The sequence below is a fragment of the Hemiscyllium ocellatum genome, chromosome 32 (assembly GCF_020745735.1).
Source record: "Hemiscyllium ocellatum isolate sHemOce1 chromosome 32, sHemOce1.pat.X.cur, whole genome shotgun sequence".
NCBI lineage: Eukaryota > Metazoa > Chordata > Chondrichthyes > Orectolobiformes > Hemiscylliidae > Hemiscyllium > Hemiscyllium ocellatum.
In genome coordinates, this window is record NC_083432.1 from 35,626,840 (window position 1) to 35,653,217 (window position 26,378).

At 39.4% G+C, this 26,378-nt stretch overlaps 2 protein-coding genes across 2 annotated transcripts; one reads left to right on the plus strand and one right to left on the minus strand.

Moving 5' to 3' along the window:
* Positions 1-1,300: 1,300 nt before the first annotated feature.
* LOC132830733 (glucose-6-phosphatase catalytic subunit 1-like) lies at positions 1,301-5,566 on the minus strand. The gene is made up of 5 exons (XM_060848566.1): positions 5,337-5,566; positions 3,738-3,847; positions 2,912-3,017; positions 2,270-2,385; positions 1,301-1,815 (listed from the first exon to the last, which is right to left on the minus strand). The coding sequence occupies exons 1-5, from the start codon at positions 5,564-5,566 to the stop codon at positions 1,301-1,303; spliced, it is 1,077 nt and encodes a 358-aa protein (XP_060704549.1).
* An 8,238-nt stretch (positions 5,567-13,804) lies between these two features.
* LOC132830766 (glucose-6-phosphatase catalytic subunit 1-like) lies at positions 13,805-25,803 on the plus strand. The gene is made up of 5 exons (XM_060848605.1): positions 13,805-14,034; positions 16,609-16,718; positions 16,834-16,939; positions 18,783-18,898; positions 25,292-25,803. Exons 1-5 carry the CDS (start codon positions 13,805-13,807, stop codon positions 25,801-25,803), a joined length of 1,074 nt encoding a protein of 357 aa, XP_060704588.1.
* Positions 25,804-26,378: the final 575 nt, after the last annotated feature.

The window sequence follows — 26,378 nt, forward strand, 5'->3', positions numbered from 1 at the left end:
TCATGAAAAGTCATCCCTTCCATCACCAATACATAGTGGCATATGATGCAGATCTGATGAGCCAAATGACCTCCTCTGTGTTTATAATCATTCTGTGAGTATCATTACAAGAGGCACAGCAGCCACTCATTATATCATTTCCAAAAGCGCTTTCCAGACTACAGCCTCTATCAGCTAGAAAACAAGGGCAGCAAATGATTGGGAACACCTCCTTCAAGCCACAGTATTACACATCTTCACTATAGCTGGATCAAAGACCTAGAAATCCCTTCCTAACATCATTGTTTACTTCCACCAGATGGACTGCTGAGGTTCAAGAAGGCAGCACACCACCTTTTCCAGGCAGTTAGGGATGGGCGATAAACAAAAACTCTAGCTTACACTGCCCACCTCTCTTGAAAGAATTATATTCCAAAAGTCTGAACATACATGGAGTTAACAGAAAACATTTTAACAAATGGTACCCAGCCAAAAGCCTGTTCCCAACCCTGAATGTTGATAATTGTTAGAGTGCTCTGATCGTTCAATTGATTTCCCGTTTATCATTCTTTTCTGGCCTGATAACCTCCAGGTTGATCTACATCTGCAGATTATGCTGAGAAGACAGCAGACTCTCCATCTTCATTTCCTCCTGTGGAAGCAAGCCATTAAGCTGTGCCCAGCCCTAAACCAAGGCAGGTACAGTGCCATATTCCCTCAACGAATCAGGCAATTGGATGAAATGTGCGTTTGATTCACTATACCTTTAGTGAAAGCACCATTTTTAACCCTGCACCCTCACTAAATCAAATCGCTGTATCCTCATGACAGAAGGAGACAACTGGCTCATAATTAGACTCAGGACAACCAAAGCTATTGACCCTATGAAAATTGGCTCACACAGTTTACTTCTCTTTATTAAAGAACAAAGTGACTAACTAATTGTGCATTCAGAAATCCATCAATTGATTCCTCTCAACACGTTTGTTTTCCTTTCACATGACATGCAAATCAAAATAACATCCAGAAACTAAAAAAGTACAAATGTCCCCAAAAATTTGGAGTTTTTAAAAAATGAAACAGGGGAAAGTAAACAGGAAAACTGACGATTTAGCAGAATCTGGAAAGAGATTGGGTGGATCAACAAGCCACCTCACTGAAACACTGACTTCTTTGTCTGTTTTTCACAATTCCTCTGCCCATCGCCTCCTTCAGCATTTTTTCTCATTTCAGATGCAGTGCAATTCTAGTATTTTCTCTCTGTTTATAAAAGCACACATCAGTGCTGTGAACATGTTTCCAAGTTTTGTGAGGTCAGAAACTATAGAAGCTTTTTCTTCTCCTCTCGGTTTACAATTTGTGACACACAGTATGGAACAAATACCACAGCAGCCAGAGGTACAACAGCACTCTTACAGAAAGACAGAAAGTAAAACAGGAATTCCGTCTGGGTCGGGGGCTTCACTGAGTCAAACAGATGCAGGATGAGTAATGAAGCCACTATACAACTTAGTCTGAAGCTGAACTGCTGGCTCCTCTTCCCTTTGCAGCTCTCAGCATAAATGGGGGAGTTGAGAGCTAATCCCAATCCGAACAAGGCCCCCATGTTCCTGACCAGACCAGCGAAGGGAGTGCTGTCGATGTGGACCCATTCTGCTCGGGCGCACCATCTCTGGGCTTTCTCCACTGACCACAGCAAGTCCACTCCCAGCACCTTTAGCACCAGATAGAAGCCCAGAGCGAAGGAGAACAAGGACAGAGTGATCTTCAGGTACTGCGTAAACTTCACATTGTAGATTGCATCAGTCCGACCAAACGCTTCAGCCACCATCAACCCTAAGTGTAGAAACTCACAATTAATATCTTTGGTAAATCGATAGCATATGTACATTACAGACAGTGTACGCCAGTAGCAAAATGTGTATTTAGTGTATATGAAAGAGTAGCATTTTAATAGGCATTTCAAGCAGCTTTAATGGCTTTTTTTCTCCATTGTTAAAGAGCTTCTAAGCATTTATAGGACCTGCGCTAGAGTTTTATCTCAACTGGTGACTTAAAATGAATGATATCAAATCAGTCCATTGACTCCACAGTCACATATAATTATCCATATTAGAAAAGTATCAGTGTTGGTCAATGTGATCAAAAAGTCATTAAGTTGGATTTATTTTCCCTTGAGAACTCAGTTATGTAGAATACAACCAATGGTTACACACATTCAAATTAATGCAAACTGCATCAATGCACAGCTGTATTGTTATATTTTTCAACTGAAAGAAAGTATCCTGACCTGAAATAACTCCAAAGAAAACCTGGTGTGGAAAGTGAGCGGCCAGAAACACTCTCGATGCACAGACACAGATCTGAATCACCCAGAACACTGTCCATAGCAGCACATGGAGACACCTAGAAGTTGGGAGGATAATCATTGAGCAGTTAGTAAAATAATGAATCTCCAAATTGAAACTCACAAGGGCCTGTAACTGCAGCATAATGCATCGTCTATCCAGCTGTCTAATATTTATGCACAGATACTTATTTTTGTTCTCCTTTTACTCAAGATTCAGTTAAATAGGAGTCTGGATGGACATAATATACAAATGGTACACGCTGCTTAATTATAAATAATATTTGCATGAATTCAAATCAACTTACAGAACAGTGTTCCGAAGTTACTTGTAAGTAAGCATTTCTAAGTTGATTCTGATCTTGATAAATGTGGAAGTCATGCGTTTAAATATAGTCGGTTTTTATTCAGAGACATGTAAAGCACTAACTTGCAGAATTGAGTGTGTATTGAGTGGCACCCACACCTCATGTACAAACTACATTTAATGTGCATGACCACATAACAGTCCAGACAAACCTAACACTTAAAAGCAGTGCTGATATCCCTATGCTCACGTGGTATGTATAATGTTTTAAATCTTACCATTTTTGGAAGATGGGCTGCTTCTTTTGTAATCCAAAGGTCAGTAATGCTGTGACCATCACATGCCAGACTCCGGCTGAACCCATTGCATGACCAGATGGACTTCCTGTCAAATACATCATCCATAGACTCGATTAGAAAATGTCACTACACCTTCTAGTATACTTTGTAAACTTTTTAAAAAAACAATTAATCTCCCATTACTTTGCCTCCAGTATCCCACAAGGATCTATCCTTGGTCCCCTCCTATCTACATGCCCCTTGGTGACAGCATCTGAAAGCACACGGTTTGTTCACGCATGCTCAGTCCACCTCATCACCACTGTTCTCAACCCTCCCACTCTCGCTACATTGTCAGATTTCTCATCCTGCGTCCAGTGATGGATGGTCAATACTAAAATTGAGAAGACTGCAAACCATTGTCTTTGCTCTTTTCCCTAGTTCCTGACATCATCTCTTTTCCATGCAGCTGTCTGTGGCCAATCCTTGTGTGTATTCTCTCAACTATTCAGAGTTGATTTGCCATCCATTCAGCACCTTTTTCTGACACAGGATGAATTGTTGCTCCCTTTGAAATTTGTCATTCTTGCATTTGTTCTGATGCGTGCCAGCCAAAAACCCTGATTAGGATGCTTCTTTTTTTTGATTACTTTAGCTGCTAGTATTGGATGTATAATGTATAATGAATGATTTACTTCACTTGCAGCATATCAAATTAGACCGGACAAGAAAAGCAGACAGTGAGGAGATGGCAGAAGCAAAAATAAACAACATTTCAAACTGCAATTCTAGCTGCTGCCTCTGTTCTGTAGTGAATTGCCAGTACCTGGTCCGGTTTCACATGTGATCGGAAATTGCTGCACCACGGGAAGGGAAGAATTAGCATAAAACTGGGTCTCATGGACCCACCAGTAAGGTCTTTGTCCAAATAAGAACCTGTAAAAGAAAAGTAATGGGAGAAAGGTTAACCTATATCGAATATGCAGTGTGTAATTTGCTTAAATGCCTTGTATTTAGGTATTCAATTTGGCAACCTCACTCACCGATAACTTGAAGGAAATTTCAATCACTGGCTTAGGAAGCATTAAAGGGAACTGGCACGGTGTGGCCAGTGGAACAAAGGGTAGAATATTGGAATTGATTATTCACCAGGTTAAAGCTGGAACTAAACCACAGACTGGAATCCCCAGTTGCGATTTCTTAGCTCTTGCCAAGAGGTAAGTTAAAGTGCAACTTTGCGATGCCAGACTACAGAACAGAAAACAAGAAGGTTTTCCAACTCTATTACATTGATCTCAACCACAGGCAAAATAAAATTAGAATTACTTCAAACTTGTTTGTTTTAGATGCTAAGTTGATCTCTGACCAAACACCATGAAATATGAACCAGTGCCTAAACACTAGAAGTTATGCTCAAGTAATCATTTTCTTCACCACAACAAATCAGTTTAATTTTATTAAAAAATCAGTATGACACAAATATTATATTATGTAATTTTCTTAAAAGTCCTAATTTATTCTGAAACTTCCTCATTGACAAATACAGGAAATTTCAATCACAGGCTTAGCAAGAGTTAAAGGGATCTGGTGATAATGTAACCAGTGGACCAAAGGGTAAAACATTGGAATTGTTGATTCAGCAGGTTTAATTTGGAACTAAACCACAAACTAGAATCCTCAATTCAGATGACCTACTTAATATTAAAAACGTTTCAATAACCAGAGATAAGACCAAGAAAAAATTACAAGAAAAATTAAATGATTTATTTTAATATCCATAACTTATTGCAAAATATGCATAATTTAAAATCTAAAACACATTTACTATTATTAGTATAATTTGACTTGATCTCACATGGGACAGAGTGAGGCCTGTCCAATATGTGTTGGGTGGACCAATGATATACTATTTTGATTTCCAGATAATATATTCCAAATCTCAGTATGTTAACATTGAAAAGTGCAGTGGCCAGATGGTTCAAACACTGCCTTCAAAATGGTCAGTGCTTACTCTACATCCCCACCTTGACCATAACATCCTCTTTGTCAGGTAGAGTTCAATTGTTTGACCACCCCTAAGCTCAGGACAGACCAGGATGGTAGCAGACTATGACACAAGAAATGCAAGAAGAAATGCTGCAAAATGCATTAATTTATAAGCATTTCTCATTTTCACTACTTAAAGTTGAAATAAAAGGAAGTATTTGTCTTCAGTCACAAATTTCCAGATCTCAAAGCAAGTTACAGCAAGTATATCTGAGGTTACTTTCAATAAGAAAGAAACCATTGATATAATGTTTTACATGACCAGTAGACATCACAAAGTACTTAATTCAGTTTGCTACCTGGCCTGTATTAGTGTCTATTCCATTACTCAAATGAGACCTTTAATAAAACTCCAAAGAACTTATCTGACAATACCTACCATTTGAAGATGAGGTTGAGCCAGTCTCCAATGACGGCCACCCAGATGAGTTTGACACCCACGGCTTCACACAGATGGAACCAGATGGGAAAGAAAACAAAGAAAGTGTTTCTCAGGTCAGCGGCGAAAGAGATGAAGGTGAACCAGCTCTGGGAGTCCCTGTAATTCATCTGTAGGTACTGCACCAGCTCTACCCCGGAGCTGTGGAGCAGATCCATCCCAGCGTCCATTCTCTGCATGTTCGGAAGCTACTGCAGGTTTTGTCAGCTCAGAGTTCAGTTTCTGATTTTGCCTGTGGTGATTCAGGGCTTATATAGGAGAGGGGAATGTTTTTTTGTCTCGTTATCAATTCAATTCACAGCCAATAATCACAAAACTTTGAGCATGCCTGGGAAAAACAATGTCAATGGCCTTTTTGGCAACAGCACCTGCGTCATTTGTGTGTCTCAAACCAACATCTTCATGCATGGAGAACGTCACAAGGCCAACCCATGTGAAAATATTGGAGTTTAACAAACCTATAAAATTCATCAGTGAAAACACGTCAATCTCTGCTGCTTACATCATTTGGAAACTAAATAGAAGAGGGAGCTGCGGCAACAGGAAATTTGCTGACAGTATCAAGTTATGCTACTAGATGTAAGAGAAATTTGCTTCACATAAATAATTTACTGAAATTAAATGCACAAAATCCACAATGAGCTGTAGATTTTGATGTCAATGACATATCAAAACAGAAACTATGAATGGTCAGAATGGCTAAAACATTTTGACTATGAAAGCAACTATTCAGAATGGAGTGATGGAGATTATAAAACTGACTGAAATGTTGCCAAGTTAGCTTCAGTCAATAGAGGTTTTCAAAGCCTTGCCACCTTGATACTAAGATTAGTTACTTCCACTGGGAGTTTCAATGCAATTCATTTCAGTTTGCAGCTTAATGGGAAAAATGGATTTCCCATATTCAATGGTTTCTAATGAAGGCACAACCATCACAGCCATGACTGAAGAATGACGAAACCAATTGAAACAGTGCTAATTAACATGGCACTTGCCAACTTAACTTGTTTTTTAATTCAGTCACAGGATGGGGGCAGCACTGGCTAGGCCAGCATTTATTGCCCAGCGGGCAGTTAAGAGCCAACTACATGGCTGTGGGTCTAGAGTCACATGTAGGCCAGACCGGGTAAGGATGGCAGCTTCCTTCCGTCAAGGAGGTAAATGAACCAGATGGGCTTTTTTCAACAATGGATTTGTGGTCATCATTAGACTCTTAATTCTAGATTTTACTGAGTTCAAGTTATACCATCTGCAGTGGTGGGATTCAAATCCAGGTCCCCAGAGCTTTATTTGGGTCCTTGGATTAACAGTCTAGCAATAAAACCACTATGTCATTGCCTTTTTGACTATTCAGTGTAACTGAAAACATATTGTCTTGGAGTGATAACTTGTTTTCCACATGCAAATTACAATATCTTTTCTCAACAGAGTAACGTCCAGAATTAATGTTTAAGGCTTCATTCCATTTTGTCTTGTATTTCTTTGATATCAGTAATTTTGAAGACACTTCATGAGCACATTCAGGAAACATTCTCCAAAGTCTAAGTAGAAACTAATCAGAAGTTTCAAAATGCTTTTCACTGTGTTCACAATAAAATCACATGTGGTTGATTTATTTTCAAATCTGGCAATAGTAGAGCATTGCTACAATAATAGCCGACAAAGGTGTCTGGGAGGTCACCAATCTGAGTACAGAAACAGTAATTGTTGAAGGGTCATGGAAATAAGGTAAAACATCTGAACTCATGTTTTCAAGGGGACCTCAAATCCACTTCATTGCTGCCATTGATTTTGCTCAGTGCTGAAGTCATGTTTTTCCACCTTTGTTATCATTTCCACTGACAGTCAATGATTACGACTCTGAGCAATCCCAATGAAAAACAGAGTCAATGCCCTTTCTATCAAAAAGACCTGCGTCATTGCAATAGCTGGGTTTGAAACCCTACGTACATTCCTGTTTCGCAAGGACAGTTCTTATGAAAATCATCTGAATTGTTTACAGAAAATTAACTGAACTTCGGGAGATTGCGTTTTTTTTTAACTGCTAACCAAATTTTAATGCAGTAGCCAACTTATAAAATTATTTTGAAATTCAATTGATTATTGAAATATTGTAGCCTCTCACTGTTATATTTTCTGATTTGCTACACATTGTTTCTGATAAGAAATGCATGAGAAACACTTAATATGCCAAATTTAAAAAACTGCTTAATCAATGATATTGATGTTTCCATGGAATCAATGGCAAACCCACTGCAACAGATCGTGGGAAGTCTTGAACTTTGGTGAATAATAGGTTATGGGGCAATTCCCTGTACTTTGTTTAGTCTCTCATAATATGGTCTGGCTCAAATTACTGAAAGAGTCCAAAGTAATGTAACACAACAGAGGGAAAATACAGCAGGATCTCAATTAAACACAATTCCAAGAAGCTTTTGGGAAAATTGAGAGATATTGCTGCACAGAAAACCAAATAAGAATTATTGAGTGTTGAGTACATTTTCTTTAGAATTGTAATTGCTGATCCGGAGAACCAACCATTTTGTATTAATGCCAATTGCTATATATTGTCTGAAAGGGTTAGTGCTGAGCGCTGTATAAGCACCATCACATGGTGGTATCATATGGACTTGAGGGAGGACAGTGTAGGATCTAAGGAGTGAGAACTCACACTGGACATTTTTAATTAATTCATTCATGAAATGTGAACATTTCTGACTGGGCAAGTAATTTATTGCCCACATCTGTAGTTACAGTTGAGTTGGTGATGATGAACTGCCTTCTTGAACCACTGTAGCCCATGTACTGTGGAGTTGCAATGCTGTTAGGGAGGAAATTCCAAGATTTGGAATTCTAAACAATGTAACCTGTAACTAGTTGCTAATGTGCAATTAGTGATATCTTAGAACTACAAGGAACTCTAGTCAGACCAGAAAATGTTTTTCGCTTTTGTATAATGTCAAGCAGCAGATATGTAATATGCCTGTAAGAGATATGGTCATGATGTTGTCACTGTATAATGCCATGTAACCTAATGGTGTAAAGATCTCAGTCTCCATGTTACTGAGTCCATTTGCAGCACATCCCTGAAGAAGGGCTTATGCCCGAAATGTCGATTCTCCTGCTCCTTGGATGCTGCCTGACCTGCTGCGCTTTTCCAGCAACACATTTTCAGCTCTGATCTCCAGCATCTGCAGACCTCACTTTCTCCTGAGAGAAGCATGCTACAAGACATCAGGATTGCTTAGCTTGAGCCCAGATGCACAAGTGCCTGTGATCATAGTATCCATTTGGAAATACCAGATGCTGTAATGAAAGTTCACTTTGAATTCTTCAGTGCTCCATGACCTAGGTCCTATTCATATGTTGTGGGAACTAACATGTATCACATTATGATATCTGAAAAACCACCTGTCATGTCATAGCATGTCAGTTTTCCTCAAATGCACAATACAAGCAGATCCTGCCATTTCTGAGAGGATAGCGTCAGCAACCTTTATCATGTGCACTAGCTCATGCAGTGTCATATGTTGGCAGCAGTGTGGATTTGGATTGACTATATATTACATGGTTAACAGTGGTATGAAATCTTTGGACTCAACTTCAAGTCGCCTGCATAACCAGCACAGTCAGCAGCAGGGATGAGTTAAAGATTTAAGAACTCAACCCTTGTGGTAGTCCTGAACAGGGAAGAGTACTCCAGTGAATAGTAATAGCATTTTATACCTAGTAACAGATGCACTGCAACAGGAAAATTAGCAACTGGAAGAAGGAGAATTTGTAACTCCCAGACATACAGGTAATAGTCTGTAGGTGAGAGGTCCCAAGTGGAAGTCTGACTGTGAGTGGTTTGAGAAGATTGAGCAGTTTGTGGTGAGCAGCCATTTTGAACACTGCAGTCCATTTTGTGTAGGTAGAAGCAGGAAATCACGGCCATAGTATTTTAGAAATCTCTTAAGGAGAGATTACGAACTTTGTAGGTGCTTTGCAATTTTAAGTTGACTTTTAAAGAAAAAACACAACAAATTTTCAGGATGTGAGTATTAATGGCAATGCCAGCATTTATTATAGATCCCAGTTACCCAGCTGATGAGTGAATCATCTTCCTCACATATGTCTGGTCTCTAGGCCATTTCAGAGGGTAGTTGTGAGTCATTGGTGTCCATGGTGGGCAGTGCTGTTAGGGAGAGAGTTCCAGAATTTTGACACAGTTACAATAAAGGAAGGCTATTAATCAGGAAAGTTTTGGCGCAGAGGGGAACTTGCAAATGTTGGTGTGGAGTATTCAGTAGAGTCAATTCCTTTGTATACAGTCAAGTTAGTCAAGAATCTGGCATGTTTTTATCTTTCAATTACTACCAGAAAATTCATGTTCTGATAATAATCCTCTTGTTGATAATCTTGGAAAGGAAGTTAGCATGTGAACTGTAGATGCTGTAAATCAGAAACAAAAACAGAAGTTGCCGGAAAAGGTCAGCAGGGCTGGCAGCATATGTGAAGAAAAATCAAAGTTAATGTTTCGGGTCCGGTGTGATGTGGAGGTGCCGGTGTTAGACCAGGTGGACAAAGTTAGAAATGATAACAGGTTATTGTCCAACAGATTTATTTAAATAAGTAGTGTGTAATGTCAGGCTATGTGATAACAAAGCCTGGCTTGTGAGGTATGGGGCTAGGACATGGGGGGGGGAGGTGGTTAGTGTCTTTATGATCTATGTGCATGGCTGTGTGTTCCTTTGTGGACTTTCACACAGCCTAATGCTTTCTGACTTCATAAGTTCCCATGTTGACAATTCCGTGTGAAGTTTAATTAAAGTTATCAATTGGAGGAATTTTGTTCACCCCCCTCCCTCCCGCCACTCCACGTTAACTTGGCAGGAGCAATAAAGCAGGTAATAAATATTAATCACCGAAAATAAGAGGCAGAATGATTCAGTAATGTGGGTTAAAATTGTGCCTATGTTTCAAAATGACATTGTGGTTCAAGGTTCTGCTCAAATGCATTTGCATGATCACAAACAAAATCGGTTACAAAACCCGTATAATTGGGCCGAGTAATTGATCATTTAAAAATTAACAGAAACAGAAATTCCTGTCAACTTTCAGCAGAATTGGCAGTATCTCTGGAGATAGAAACAGCGTAAATGTTTGAAGTCGATTATAACTTTACTGCAATGAAGTCTAATATTTACACCTTTTTAAATTCCTGAACATTTAAAAAATTGTATTTAAGAGTGGTAATCTGGTGCAGTTTTATCAGTACACTTGAAAATGGGTTGATCTCAAGAAATAAATATTTTAGTATGGAACTCTAACCATGCACTTTCCTTTTTCATAGAATCCCTCAAGTGTGGAAACAGGCAACACCGATCCTCCAAAGAGCATCCCATCCAGACCCTGAACACTCTGGATAATTTAGCATGGACCAATCCACCTAACCTGCACACCTTTGGAGTGTGGGAGGAAACCAGACTAGCCGGTGGAAACCCACACAGACACAGGGAGAATGTGTGAACTCCACACAGACATTTGCACGAGGGTGAAATCAAACCTGGGTCCCTGGCACTTCAGCATAGCTGCCCTAACCACTGAACCAAAAAATTACCATTAAAAATGATGTATTCAGAAGCCTATACAAGTTTAATTGGCAAATAGTAATCGATTTCTGGGAATGCTACATATTTTTAAAACTTTCCAGTGCTATACACCAGAAAGCCTGACATAGAAGGATAGAGTGTCACCAAAGTATTCAAACACTTTTATTTACAGTGATACAATTGTCTGGACCTTCTCCTATTTACTCGCTTCATAATGCTGTGTGTTTAAAATCAATTAACTCAACTTGAAGAGAATTCTGCGACAGTTGCAAATGGTCACACTTGGTGGAAATGCACGATAATTTTGATTAAGATTACTTCCCTTTAGAAATACAATTGGAATCAGAAGTGGGTTTTATTGTCATGTGCTCGAGTACAGGCATACAGGGGTACAGTGAAAATTTCACAATTCATGGACCATTCTTAGGTTCCAAATAACTAGGTACCAAATTTTAGGTAAAATGTAGAAAAGTAAAGAATAAGTTCAACATTATAGTTCTTCTCAGTAGAAAGTAATAAATAGAAAATAAAGTTAGAAATTCCAAATTACAGTCTTTCTTTAGCCATGGGCCTGTAGTGGTTCCATGCTGGGCTTTCCTCACGAGAGCTTGATCTCTCTCTTGTGCTGGACTAGATCTCTCAATTTCCTGCACCTCCATGCTGCCATCTTACTGCCAACCACCATCCTCTCTCCCATGCTGGATTCGATTGCTTAACCCCAGCGCTGCTGTCTTGTTGCTGACTGCCATCCAAGCTCAGCAGCTGCCTCGCCTCAGGACTCCAGCACTCTGGGCCCCAGCCATTTCCACAATGCCACCAACCACCAGCGTTCTGCCCGAGCACACCAACCATCTCTGGCCATTTGTGGGAGAGTCTAGGACCAAAGGGTATAATCTCAGTGTAAGGAGTCATCAATTTAAGACAGGGATGAGAAGGGTTCTTTTGTATCAAAAAAATTGTGGAATGCTTTATCAAAAAGGGATGTCAAGGCTAGGTCATTACGTATATTCATGGCTGAAGTAGATAGATTTCTAATCAGTAAGGAAATCAAGGATGATAACGATAAGGCAGGAACTGGAGTAGAAGTTATCATGAACCCACTTCTCCATCACTAATTCACCAATTTTACCTTTTGTAGAGTGAATGTTCATTTTATTAACCCTTCTTTAAATATTTATTGAAATTCTAACCATCTGTATTTATATTTCTGGTTACATTTCTCTCATATTGTAATTTTCCCTCCTTACTAATGTTTTTGATCTTTGCTTTTTTTAAAAAAACTACTTCATCCCTTTTTTTAGATTGATACTCATTAACATTTCTAGTGACCTACAGATGGTATGCCAATTCCTAGAAATGTTTTATTTGTTCAAATATATTTGTTCTGTATATTCAGAAATATCCCCATTAATCCAGCCACTGCATCTATATTGAATTATCCTTTAAAATAATTTGTCAATTCACTTTAGCCAGCTCAACTTCCATGTCTGTACAATTTCCTTCATTTTAATTTTAAAAAGATAGCCCTGGACACATTCCTTTCTCTTTCAAGCTGAATGTAAAATTCCACCATGTTATGGTGTTGCTACCTAGGGCACGTTCACTGTAAGGTCATTAATTAATCCTAAGTCATTGCACAATACAATGTCTGTTATAGCTTGAACTCTGCTCAGCTGTGGAACATGCTGTTCTAAGAAACCACTGTGAAAACATTTTATGAATTCATCATCTAGGCTACCATTATCCATCTGATGTTTCTAGTCAATATGGATATTAAATCTCTTGTGGAAATCAAAGATGGGTATATCAACTGCACAATAACTTCAATCTATATCAAATGGCAAAATATGTCTGTGAAAGAAAATGTGAAAACCATGCTACTTATGAATAATAGATTGTTTTTTGTGTTTTTCTGTATAAATGGATAATTTTCTTGAAACTCTCTGGTTGGCTTGTGTAAATTCTATTAACTTCTGTGAAGGAGAGGAACAATTTTCTGTAGGAAAACATATTTAAATCCACTTTATCACAGGAATTTTGCAACATCAACTTTTTAGCAATGATTAGTGAATTCCTGAGAAAAGGGTATAATGCTAAGAAATTGGTTATCCAGTTTGAATCTGCAAAACTAGCCTTCAGGGCCTCCTGGCTAAATTGGGGGAAAACATCTCTCCATCATTTAAGCAGAAATAATACCGTTTTATTTTTTAACAAGTACTTCTGGATTATTTTTAACAAGCAAAATTCGGTACAATGTTTTTCACACTGATATAATGTCACACAATATCACCCCAGGTGACCTTTAAAGGATAATGCATATGTTTGTACGATGTTTACACAGTAATTTAACAGGCATCTGAGCTATTAGTGAAAACTCCAGCTGTTACAGGGTTAACATTTGCTTTCCTCTCGTTCAAAATTAATAAGGATATTAAATGTTTTAATTAGTTTACTCTATTTTAAAAATTGGTCAGGCTTAGACCGCTGTTACTGCATCTAAAATTACATGAGATGAAGTGCAATAATATTAAAAATCTTTCCTCTCTAATTGTTTATTAGCTCAATCAATAAATTCAATGGCTTGGATGTTTTTCACCTAATAGGTATCCAAACATGTATGCGTCAGCTTGGCATGATCTTGCTTTGTTCATTGACTCTGTGAACCTAGCACGAGTCCAAAGATCACTGTTTGCGTACTACGCTGCTGGCTAGGACAGTATATAACGGATCCACACAGCACAGCAGAGAAGAGCTAATCCTGCAAAGAGACAGATTGTGTAAGAGATTACTTTAAGTTCCCAAAAGGTGCAGAGAATGGACGCTGGGATGGACCTGCTCCATAGCTCCGGGGTAGAGCTGGTGCAGTACCTACAGATGAATTACAGGGACTCCGAGAGCTGGTTCACCTTCATCTCTTTCGCCGCTGACCTGAGAAACACTTTCTTTGTTTTCTTTCCCATTTGGTTCCATCTGTGTGAAGCCGTGGGTGTCAAACTCATCTGGGTGGCTGTCATTGGAGACTGGCTCAACCTCATCTTCAAATGGTAAGTTTCAGAGAAAAAGAAAAATTTCATACATTATCACCTGCAAAATCCAAAAGATAGCCTAAATGTTTCTGAGAACTGGATTTATAGAAAGGAATGGCTCTGTTTCTATTTACACACCAGGAACGAGTTGACGCTGGTAAAAAGGTTCTCTCATTATTCACTGTTCATCTTGCTGGGATTGAGTGATGCAACATTCTAGCTTCAATGAAGTCAGTGTGATTGACTTCTTTTTTCACTGCATCAGCCCAGGGAAAGTCAGCACCACAGGATTAGCTAGCTGAGCATTTGGGGCATCTGGAGGGCGCTACTTTTATATTTTCCTTCGAACGTCTCGCTTTGATTGAAAATACTGATTTCCCCTAAGCTGATTCAGTGAACGAAATCAGGTCAACCACAAGCAAATGCAACTCTATCCAGCCCTGTCCTCATCACATGTTTAAGCACAACTTGTGTCCGAGATAGTTGATTGTTTGTAGATTAGGAGCGTGGCATTATATTGTCTATAATAACCAACCAATTTATTCAAGATTGAGGTTACAAGACAGAACCCCTCTGGCTTACTTTCTCAGTTTTACACCAACAATAGTACTGTATGTTTCTAAGTTCTATTCTCATATGTCCTATACTATCCCTGTTGAACTTCTTATATTCTTTACCTCCCTTTAGCTGAAGGGAAATTCTTTATTCAGATGCTGGTCACATATGAATTCAAAGAAATACAGGTCATACTGCTGTTTCATTAACCCAAATTCCCTGTAACTTGTCTGACAAACTGGAGACACTTTCTAAAGTGCAAACTTAAAATGTGTTTCAGCTGTAACATGATTACATCACCAACATTTTAAGCGCTGTTTCTAAAGGGCAATTTTTCTTTAATGTGGGGTTGTTCAAGAACACAACCATTATGTTATAGAAGAACTGACTGTATAAAACCCAGAGCTAAAGTCACTGCATCATATAACAGATGTTAAAAAAAAAGCAAAGGACTTGCATCAATGATCAATCAACATCCCTTGTTTTAACACATTTTAAACTTGCAAATAGTGAGAGGGTGGGTTGAGTTCTGGACCTGTTCCATTCTGCCCATGAAACAGCTGACCACAAAACCTCTCTTCCTGGTTCTCACATTAACAAATAGAGTCAGAGTCACACAGCATGGAAACAGACCCTTTGATCCACCTAGTCCACACTGGACCATGATCTCAAACTAAACTAGTTCCACCTGCCTGCACTTGGCCCATATCCTCCAAACCTTTCCTCTTCATGAATTTATCCAAATGTTTTTTTAATATTGTAACTATACCAACATCCACCACTTCTTCTTGCAGTTCATTCCACACATGAACAACTCTCTATGTAAAAACGTTGCCCCCCCAGTCCTTTTTTAAAACTTCCTCCTCTCACGCCTTAAAAATATACCTCCTAGTTTTGAACTCCCCCACCCTAGGGAAAAGACACTTGCTATTCATCTCATCTATGTCCCCTCATGATTTTAAAAACCTCTAGAAGGTCACCCCTCAATCTCCTGCACTCCAGTGAAAGTAGACCCTGCCTATCCAGCCTATTTTTATAACTCAAACATTCCATTCATGGCAACATCCTGGTAAATCTTTTATGAACCTTCTCCAATTTAATACTATCCCTCCTACAGCAAGGTGACCAGAACTGTACACAGTACTCCAGAAGAGACCTCACCAACATCCTGTGCAACTTCAACATGACATCCCAACTCCTGTCCTCAAAGCTATTGTTATTGTTAACTCCACTCTCAGCTCAGGTACTGTCCATCAAACCTGACATCACCCTTCTTCTCAAGAAAAATCAAATTAACCCTTGACCACTCCATTGTTGCAAACACTGTTCTGCACTTGTATTTGGAGGCTGTTTCAAGAAAATGCACGTTGCTGGGATGGATGGACTTTTACTGATCACTGTTTAGAAGAACATGAGATGGTCTTTTGAAAGATGTGGTTCTGAGGGATTTGGCAGGAGATGTTGAAAGGATGTTTCAAACTGGAGAAGCAAAATGACCTACTTCTGCTCCTATTTCTTTTATTCCAACATTTCTTTCCTCTCCAATACACTTAAATGTGCTGTCGCCACAGTAATAGGACAAATGAACCCTCAGATATCTAACTGCTTCATATGGTATAAGAAACAACCTTCAGGTCTGTTGTTGGTGAAATGATGTGGGTGCATTTTGTTCAAACAGGTTTTAGGGGTGTCTAAACAGGGATCAACAATTAACAAGATCAAGGCAACATTTTAAGATAACCTGTCCACAATCAGGACTCAGTAAACAGAATACACTGCAACCTAAAGTTTTACAATAGTTATACCTGCTGAGTTCAGCTCATTGTTCAAAAGACTTCTAAAAAGCATTTCTTATCAGCATTTTCTAGATATTCCTGTGTAAATGTTTAACAAATATGTTGCCTGTTATTTGGTCCTAACATGTTTTACAGTAGTGTACCTTGGTGTGAAAACCAGAAATTATCTTTGTTTTAGAATCTAAATATATAAATAACTTCATTTTTTAAAAAAAAAGATGCTTCTCTCTTTTCATTTCAGGATATTATTTGGACAGAGACCTTACTGGTGGGTTCATGAAACATCCTACTATGGTAACTCATCTGTTCCAGTCTTAGAACAATACCCTATCACCTGTGAAACAGGACCAGGTATTGAGAGACTCTCACATTCCCAAAAATATCAGGACTGATCAGGACATAAAAATTATGCATTGGCTTTTTAAAAAAATCATTCCTATTGACCCCAAAACTTCATCTATTTCAGGAAGCCCATCGGGTCACGCTATGGGGTCAGCTGGAGTTTGGTATGTCATGGTGACAGCATTTCTGACCAGCACACTTCAGAATAAGCAGCATCATGTTCAGAACTGGTGAGTCTTTGAGACATTTAACCTCTTAAAACTTATAAGTTTTGAAGCAATACAAGTTTGATGGGATCCATGAGTAGGAAGAAAGATTTATACCAGAGGTAAAAAAAAACAAGCTCAGGGCAGATCTTGATTTGATATGAGAGATGTTAAAGAGTGTGGATAAATTGATCTGTGATCATATTGCTTGACAAAGAGATGAACTCAGTCTCAGAAAATGAATAGCTAAGTTTTTAATCCATTCATGGGATGTAACTGGCTGGGCCAGCATTAATGGCCTAATTGCCCAGAATCAGCCATATTGTTGTGGGTCTAGATGTGGGCCAGACCAGGAAAGGATGACAGTTTTCTTTCCTAAAAAGGAAATTCGTGAACCAACTATCAGTAATAGTTTCATGATAATTGTTTGACTCTTAATTTCAGATTTTTACTGAATTGAAAATTCCACCATTTGCCATGGTGGGATTCAGTCCCAGCTCCCCAGAACTTTAACTGGGTCCCTGGATTTATAGTCTAGCAATAATAGCATGAGGTCTTTGCTTGATTATTTTATGTAGCATTTAGTGAACTTATAAAACAAACTTCACAGGAGATAGATAGTCTCTATTAATCCAAGATGGGTCTTGTGAGGCATCTGCCTGATAACGCAATTCACATTTAAGACATTGGGAAAGAAATGAATAAATCTTAAAAGTATAAATGCAAGGCAACTTCAAACTTTGGAATACGTAAATGCTTTTAAAAATTATATGTAAAGGTTTGTTGCAATAAACCTAAATATTAAAAGAAGTATTTATCAGGGAGTCAATAGTAATTTTTCACCCTTTTATTTCTATATGCAATCTGTCAGGATTTGATTTGGTTGTGGTAACTGTAAAGTAAGACAAATTAAAATGACCAACTCTGTTAAACAAATTGAGAGTCCTTGGCTCAAGTGCCTTTCTTGACTTTTCAACAACTGAAAGCTAATGAGTTAATATTGATGTGTTGTCAGTGTTGGGCTCAGCAAGCTCCCACACAATAGTTACTTCATTTTGGTGATCTTGGTTGAGGGATGAATTCTACCAACAAAACTCCAGGAGAGTTGTTTTCCAAACCTTGTAGATATTGATAAGAGATCTTTTGCATCACCAGGCAAATGATACCTTAGTTTCTCTTAAAATACAACAGGACAATATACACGGAGTATGACACCAACATCTCAGTATCCATGTATAGTAAAGGCTGCAAACGCATACTATAAACTAAGGCTGATCATGTACTCAATCCTTTAAATTTGGTGACAAACATTGTAAATTCTAGACAGTCAGCAGAACTGAAAATGCGTTGCTGGTTAAAGCGCAGCAGGTCAGGCAGCATCCAAGGAACAGGAAATTCGATGTTTCGGGCATAAGCCCGTCATCAGGAACAGGACGCAGCCAGACCTGCTGCGCTTTAACCAGCAACACATTTTCAGCTCTGATCTCCAGCATCTGCAGACCTCACTTTTTTTACTACAGTCAGCGGAAGTCAAGCTTTGAGCAGCAAAGCAATGGGTCAGTGAGTATTCCTAAAATTAAACAAAAAGGACATAGTTCTGTTTGGAAATAAAACTTAGTCAATTGGCAAAACTCCTGAGTTGCCAATTTCTTCCTGCCAATTCACCTACACATTCAAACAACGGGAGCACTTTATAACACCGAGACCAGAAGTTTAAGTTGAATATTGGTTAAAATGTGCACAACATATTTTTAAAAATGTCATGGCTGTTCTATGTGCTACTTAGATACTTCACAAGTATGTGTGCTTCATTCTAATTGTCATGTTATATTGTCACCCACTGTAATCACTGCTCTCACTATTTCAGGTGTCTGCGAGCTTTACTATGGGCAGTCTTCTGGCTAGTTCAGGTTAACGTCTGTGCGTCCAGAATATTTGTAGCTGCCCATTTCCCACACCAAGTCTTCCTAGGGGTTATTTCAGGTTAGTGGAAGAGTATGACAATCCTTCTTGTATCAAGATCACATTTTACAATCTGTACTGTTATTGGGAATGACTGATTACTGTTACAAAGAGCTGACACACAGACATGATGAGGCCAAATAATCTGTTTCTGTGCTGCAATCATTTTATGATTTGGTTCAAAATTCCTTTCTGTTTATTTAAAACTTGTCAACCCATCTGCAAAACTGGCACAGGGGTGACGTTTGTACTAGTGTACCTTAGTGAGAGTAGTTCAGATTCAACCTTATTTCACCAAAGCACATTTTTAAAGTATTGCCTCTTTTTCAACAGAATGTTACCACTTAAGTATTTATCCAAAAGTGTTTGAACTGAGATTAATAGCTTTGTATTTGGAATTATTTCTCTTTCTACAATTAAGAAAGAAAATGCAGTGTGCTATCACATTCTCTAGATGATCCTAAATGCTTACAGCCAATGACTACTTTTGAATTGCTGTCGGCAAACATGCTTTATTCAGACTCTCGTGAAATTGAGACAATATTTATAAAATTATGAGATTATTATGCTTTTCAATGTTAAGTAAATGCAGTATTACCCATTGTAATAGCCAGTTAAGGGTGTGAATTGTATTTACTAGATTTAACCAAACTGTGTAAAGGTTCATTTGTTTTTTTTATGCAATTAAACTGTTTTGAGTTACAAATTAAACTTCATACCCAACCAATTAATCAAACATAATTTGAGAAACTACTTAAAGAGGAGTATAGTATCCCTCCTGGAAAGATGGTTTTATGATATTAATGCATATGAATATGCTGCTGACTGTTCTGGGACTGCTTTCAGCCTTTTTCCAATGGCTGAAGCTTGGATTTATAAGACTGCTTTCTTCCATTTTATTTTCTACTATCAAATTTCTCCCTTCCTGAAGTTGAGACTTCCTTACTGAGATGGAGTTCCATGGGCTCTGAGACCCATTAGTGCCTCTCCCAAGCCATTCTTAATGTGAGCCTGATCACTGAGATTTGACTGAAGGCCATATGCCCTGTCCTCTTGAGCATAGAGTCATAGAGATGTACAGCAGGGAAACAGACCCCTCGGTCCAACCCGTCCAAGCCGACCAGATATCCCAACCCAATCTAGTCCCACCTGCCAGCACCTGGCCCATATCCCTCCAAACCCTTCCTATTCATATACCCATCTAAATGCCTCTTAATGTTGCAATTGTACCAGCCTCCACCATATCTTCTGGCAGCTCATTCCATACACGTACCACCCTCTGCGTGAAAACATTGCCCCTTAGGTCTCTTTTATATCTTTTCCCTCTCGTCCTAAACCTATGCCCTCTCGTTCTGGACTCCCCAACCCCAGGAAAAAGACTTTGTCTATTTATCCTATCCATGCTCCTCATAATTTTGTAAACCTCCATAAGGTCTCCCCTCAACCTCCGATGCTCCAGGTGAAAACAGCCCCAGCCTGTTCAGCCTCTCCTTATAGCTCAAATCGTCCAACCCTGGCAACATCTTTGTAAATCTTTTCTAAAGTTTCAAGTTTCACAACATCTTTCCAATAGGAAGGAGACCAGAATTGCACTCAATATTCCAACAGTGACCTAACCAATGTCCTGTACATCCGCAATATGACCTCCCAGCTCCTGTACTCAATACTCTGACCAATAAAGGAAAGCATACCAAATGCCTTCTTCACTATCCTACCTACCTGTGACTCCACTTTCAAGGAACTATGAACCTGCACTCCAAGGTTTCTTTGTTCAGCAACACTCCCTAGGATCTTACCATTAAGTGTATAAGTCCTGCTAAGATTTGCTTTCCCAAAATGCAGCACCTTGCATTTATCTGAATAAAATTCCATCTGCCACCTCTCAGCCCATTGGCCCATCTGGTCCAGATCCTGTTGTAATCGGAGGTAACCCTCTTCGCTGTCCACTACACCTCCAATTTTGGTGTCATCTGCAAACTTATTGCATCCAGATCATTGACGTAAATGACAAAAAGTAGAGAGCCCAGCACCGATCCTTGTGGCACTCCACTGGTTCCAGGCCTCCAGTCTGAAAAACAACCCTCCACCAGTACCCTCTGTCTTCTAACTTTGAGCCAGTTCTGTATCCAAATGGCTAGTTCTCCCTGTATTCTATGAGATCTAACCTTGATAATCAGTCTCCCATGGGGAACCTTGCAGAATGCCTTACTGAAGTCCATATAGATCACATCTACTGCTCTGCCCTCATCAATCTTCTTTGTTACTTCTTCAAAAAACTCAATCAAGTTTGTGAGACATAATTTCCCACACTCAAAGCCATGTTGACTATCCCGAATCAGTCCTTGCCTTTCCAAATACATGCACATCCTGTCCCTCAGGATTCCCTCCAACAACTTGCCCACCAGTGAGGTCAGGCTCACTGGTCTATATTTCCCGGGCTTGTCTTTACCGCCCTTCTTAAACAGTGGCACCATGTTTACCAACCTCCAGTCTTCCAGCACCTCACCTGTGACTATCAATGATATAAATATCTCAGCAAGAGGCCCAGCAATCACTTCTCTAGCTTCCCACAGAGTTCTCGGGTACACCTGATCAGGTCCTGTGGATTTATCCACCTTTAACCATTTCAAGATATCCAGCACTTCCTCCTCTGTAATCTGGACAGTTTGCAAGATGTCGCCATCTATTTCCCTACAGTATATATCTTCCATATCCTTTTCCACAGTAAATACAGATGCAAAATATTCATTTAGTATCTCCTTCATTTTCTGTGGCTCCATACAAAGGCCGCCTTGCTAATCTTTGAGGGGCCCTATTCTCACCCTAGTTACCCTTTTGTCCTTAATATATTTGTAAAAACCCTTTGGATTCTTCTTAATTCTATTTGCCAAAGCTATCTCATGTCCCCGTTTTGCCCTTCTGATTTCCCTCTTAAGTATACTCCTACTTTCTTTATACTCTTCTAAGGATTCATTCGATGTATCCTGTCTATACCTGACATATTCCTCCTTCTTTTTCTTGACCAAACCCTCAATTTCTTTAGTCATCCAGCATTCCCTATACATACCAGCCTTCCTTTTCACCCTGACAGGAATATACTTTCTCTGGATTCTTGTTATCTCATTTCTGAAGGCTCCCCATTTTCGAGCCATCCCTTTACCTGCGAAATCAGCTTTTGAAAGTGCTTGCCTAATACCATCAAAATTGGTCTTTCTCTAATTTAGAACTTCAACTTTTAGATCTAGTCTATCCTTTTCCATCTCGATTTTAAAACAAATAGAATTATGGTCACTGACCCCAAAGTGCTCCCCCACTGACACCTCAGTCACCTGCCCTGCCTTATTTCCCAAGAGTAGGTCATGTTTTGCACTTTCTCTAGTAGGTACATCCACATACTGAATCAGAAAATTGTCTTGTACATACTTAACAAATTCCTCTCCATCTAAACCCTTAACACTATGGCAGTCCCAGTCAATGTTTGGAAAGTTAAAATCCCCTACCATAACTACCCTATTATTCTTACAGATAGCTGAGATCTCCTAACAAGTTTGTTTCTCAATTTCCCTCTGACTATTATGGGGTCTATAACACAATCACAAAAAGGTGATCATCCCTTCCTTATTTCTCAGTTCCACCCAAATAACATCCCTGGATGTATTTCCGGGAATATCCTCCCTCAGCACAGCTGTAATGCTATAACTTATCAAAAATGCTATTCCCCCTCCTCTCTTGCCTCCCCTTTTATCCTTCCTGTAGCATTTGTATCCTGGAACATTAAGCTGCCAGTCCTGTCCATCCCTGAGCCATGTTTCCGTAATTGCTATTGTATCACAGCCCCATGTTCCTAACCATGTCCTGAGTTCATCTGCCTTACCTGTTAGGCCCCTTGCATTGAAATAAATGCAGTTTAATTTATTAGTCCTACCTTGTCCCTGCCTGCCCTGTTTGACTCACTTCTGCTCTCAGCTGTACCCATCTCAGATCAATCTCCTTCCTCACTTTCTCCCTGAGTCCCACCCCACCACCTTACTAGTTTAAATCCTCCCAAGCAGTTCCAACAACTTTTCATGCCAGTATATTAGTACCCTTCCAATTTAGGTGCAATCTGTCCTTCTTGTACAGGTCACTTCTACTCCAAAAGAGATTCCAATGACCAAAAATATGAATCCTTCTCCCATACACCAGCTCCTCAGCCATGCATTCATCTGGTCTATCCTCCTATCCTGCCCTCACTAGCTCATAGCACTGGGAGTAATCTAGATATTACCACCCTTGAGGACCTCCTTTTTTAAATTTCTTCCTAACTCTCTGTAATCTCCCTTCAGAGTCTCAACCTTTTCCCTTCCAATGTCATTGGTTCCAATGTGGACAATGACCTCCTGCTGGCCCCTCTCCCCGTGAGAACATTCTGCACCCTCTCTGAGACATCCTTGATCCTGGCACCAGGGAAACAACACACCATTCTGCTTTTTCTCTGCTGGCCACAGAAACATCTGTCTGTACCTCTGACTACAGAATCCCCTAACACAATTGATCGCATGGAAGCCGACGTACATTTTCACCCCCTACATTTTCCAAAACAGCATACCTGTTTGAAATGGGTATATCCACAAAAGACTCCTGCACTAGCTGCCTACCTCTCTTACCCTTCCTGGAGTTAACCCATCTATGTGACTGTATCTGAGACTTTCCCCCCCTTCCTATAACTACCATCCATCACATAATGTTGCTGTTGCAAATTCCTCATCACTTCTATCTGTCTCACCAACCGATCCACTCGATCTGATAAGATTCGCATTCAACAGCATTTATGGCAGATACAATCCGCAGTAACCCTTAAACTCCCACATCTGACAAGATCATATCACTGCAAATGCCATTTTTGCTCCTTCACAATCTACAGACCCAGAATATAACATCATCTTATTCCTCTACAAAACACTGCCCCAGGTTAAATTAATAGCCATGACTTATATTTTAAGTTTAATCAAGAGACTTACCTCCAAAAACATATAATCAAGAAAGAATCCACTACACTCACTACTGCAGCCTTTTTCTTGGACAGATTTAAAACAACAATTAACTTATCTGATTCTGTGCTGTGAAATTCGCCCAACAGTTCCTCCAAGATCAGTTGTGAATTTCACTGTTTGTTAATTTTCCAAAAGATGCATTCCGATGTCCAGCGATACACAAATTCAAACAGCAAAGGCAGTAACTGTGCAGGTTCTCTCTCTCTCTCTCTCCTGCATTGTCCTCACCATGTGGTTCTTTTATCTGCTCTTCTCCCTTTTAAACTGCTGTTGTTATGACTTTTTTTTTCCAAAGTTCCAAAACAATGCAACAGCATATAAAATAGTAATTGCGGCTCCTGGAATTCAAGGAAATCACCTCCAACACCTAAAATACCTCAAAAAAAGGAGCAGCTCTTACAGCCAGAAATTTTTCCATCCACCATCTTGGATTACCCAGAATCCTCATTTTAGGTCCAGGTTTAAATCTTACCTGCTCTGGACATGTCTTGTAATGAGTCCAAACAGGTTACTATTCTAGAACCATAATGACATTTCACCTGATGTCAGTTAACAGTACAGATTAGGGACTGAATATGATTTCTTCTCTGGCTTCTCTCAGTTATCCATTGCCTTAGTCAGTAAACAATAGAGTAAGCTCATGAAGGTAAGGTTAGTACTCAATAGGCTATTATAAGGCATATAAAAAAAATGCTTTTCCTTAGCAAAACTCAACCTCAAACTGTTGCATGAAGTGACAATAAATGAGAATTTGTAATACACAGATCATCAACTCTTTGCCCGAACCATTAAACTATCGTTGACTCTGTCGATTTCTTTAATTTCCTGATGAAAAGCTCTTCAAATGTTTTGCCTCACCTCAAAAAGTAATTAAGTAAATATATCAATGTTTCAATTCTTGCATCTACTTTATTTAAACAAGCATTTTTGCCACCTAACAGTTGGTCATACTATTTTGCTTGTTTAATGTGCTCCAACTGCCATGATCCAATTAGTCTCTAATCCCATCTCAAAACAGATATCACTTTTTTCTAGTTTGTTTTATTAGTTAATAGTATTAAAAGCAGATTCACTAGACAATCATCTCATTGAGCAAAAGACCACACTGTGTCAGCTTACGATAGAACAACTGAAGCAATTTAATGTCACTCATTGTATGCTAAGAACTGTTAGGTGTTCATGATAAGGCCTAACACTGAGACAGTTTTCAGCATTAAACATGGGGCACTGTTAATTTGAGACCACAACCAATTAAACTATATTTTTCAGATAGCCTTCACTGTGAATAATGTCACTAGAGGAGTGTTTTCTATCAAAGCTTCGCAATTGTTTCTTGGTCTCTGCACTCACATTGTTCACTCCTATGCTATTCTGTGTTCAGGGTTGATGGTGGCTGAGGTGTTTGGCCGGATTGATGCAATCTACAACGCAAGCTTCAAGCAGTACCTGAAGATCACTCTGTCCTTGTTCTCCTTCGCTCTGGGCTTCTATCTGGTGCTGAAGGTGCTGGGAGTGGACTTGCTGTGGTCAGTGGAGAAAGCCCAGAGATGGTGCGCCCGAGCAGAATGGGTCCACATCGACAGCACTCCCTTCGCTGGTCTGGTCAGGAACATGGGGGCCTTGTTCGGATTGGGATTAGCTCTCAACTCCCCCATTTATGCTGAGAGCTGCAAAGGGAAGAGGAGCCAGCAGTTCAGCTTCAGACTAAGTTGTATAGTGGCTTCGTTACTCATCCTGCATCTGTTTGACTCAGTGAAGCCCCCGACCCAGACGGAATTCCTGTTTTACTTTCTGTCTTTCTGTAAGAGTGCTGCTGTACCTCTGGCTGCTGTGGCAATTATCCCATTCTCTGCATCACATGTCATGAACCAACAAGAGAAAAAAATGCTATAGATCCCTAGAACCAAGATATTTATACAATAAGGGAAAATAGTGAAGTCAGTTCCAAGAATCAAATCAGTTTGAGTTTGGCTAACTGCTGTACTTTGGCACAGAATCGGAATTCAATCAACATAACATTGCCTGCTGGTTTCACTGAACAGACAAGATCTTGTTAGACATGTGACTTACCCAGAAAAATTGCATACAGTGCAGATTTCCTGTGGACCAACTGCTCACGTTTTAGATCAGCAGTAGAATCTTTAGTTGTTGTTTCCATCTGTATTCTTTTGTAGCCCAGTGTTTGAACCAAGTTACATTTATCCTCATCAAACCTCCAGATAATCAGTCACCCTGCATACTTCTGTGCGGTCAAATAAGCTCCTTAAAGGGCTATGTTTTGTGCACTGTTGTTGCCTTCACTGGACTCCTTGTCAATAAAGCTGCTTGTTTAAAGGCAACACTTGGAGCTCCACTGATAATGCAATGAAAAACAGCACGTGGTGTTAAAAATAGGTCTCTCTTGGCTGATGTTACCTGAGCAGGGAGCGTGGCTCCAGTTCCTAACTAATGGCCTGTATGGAAAGCAT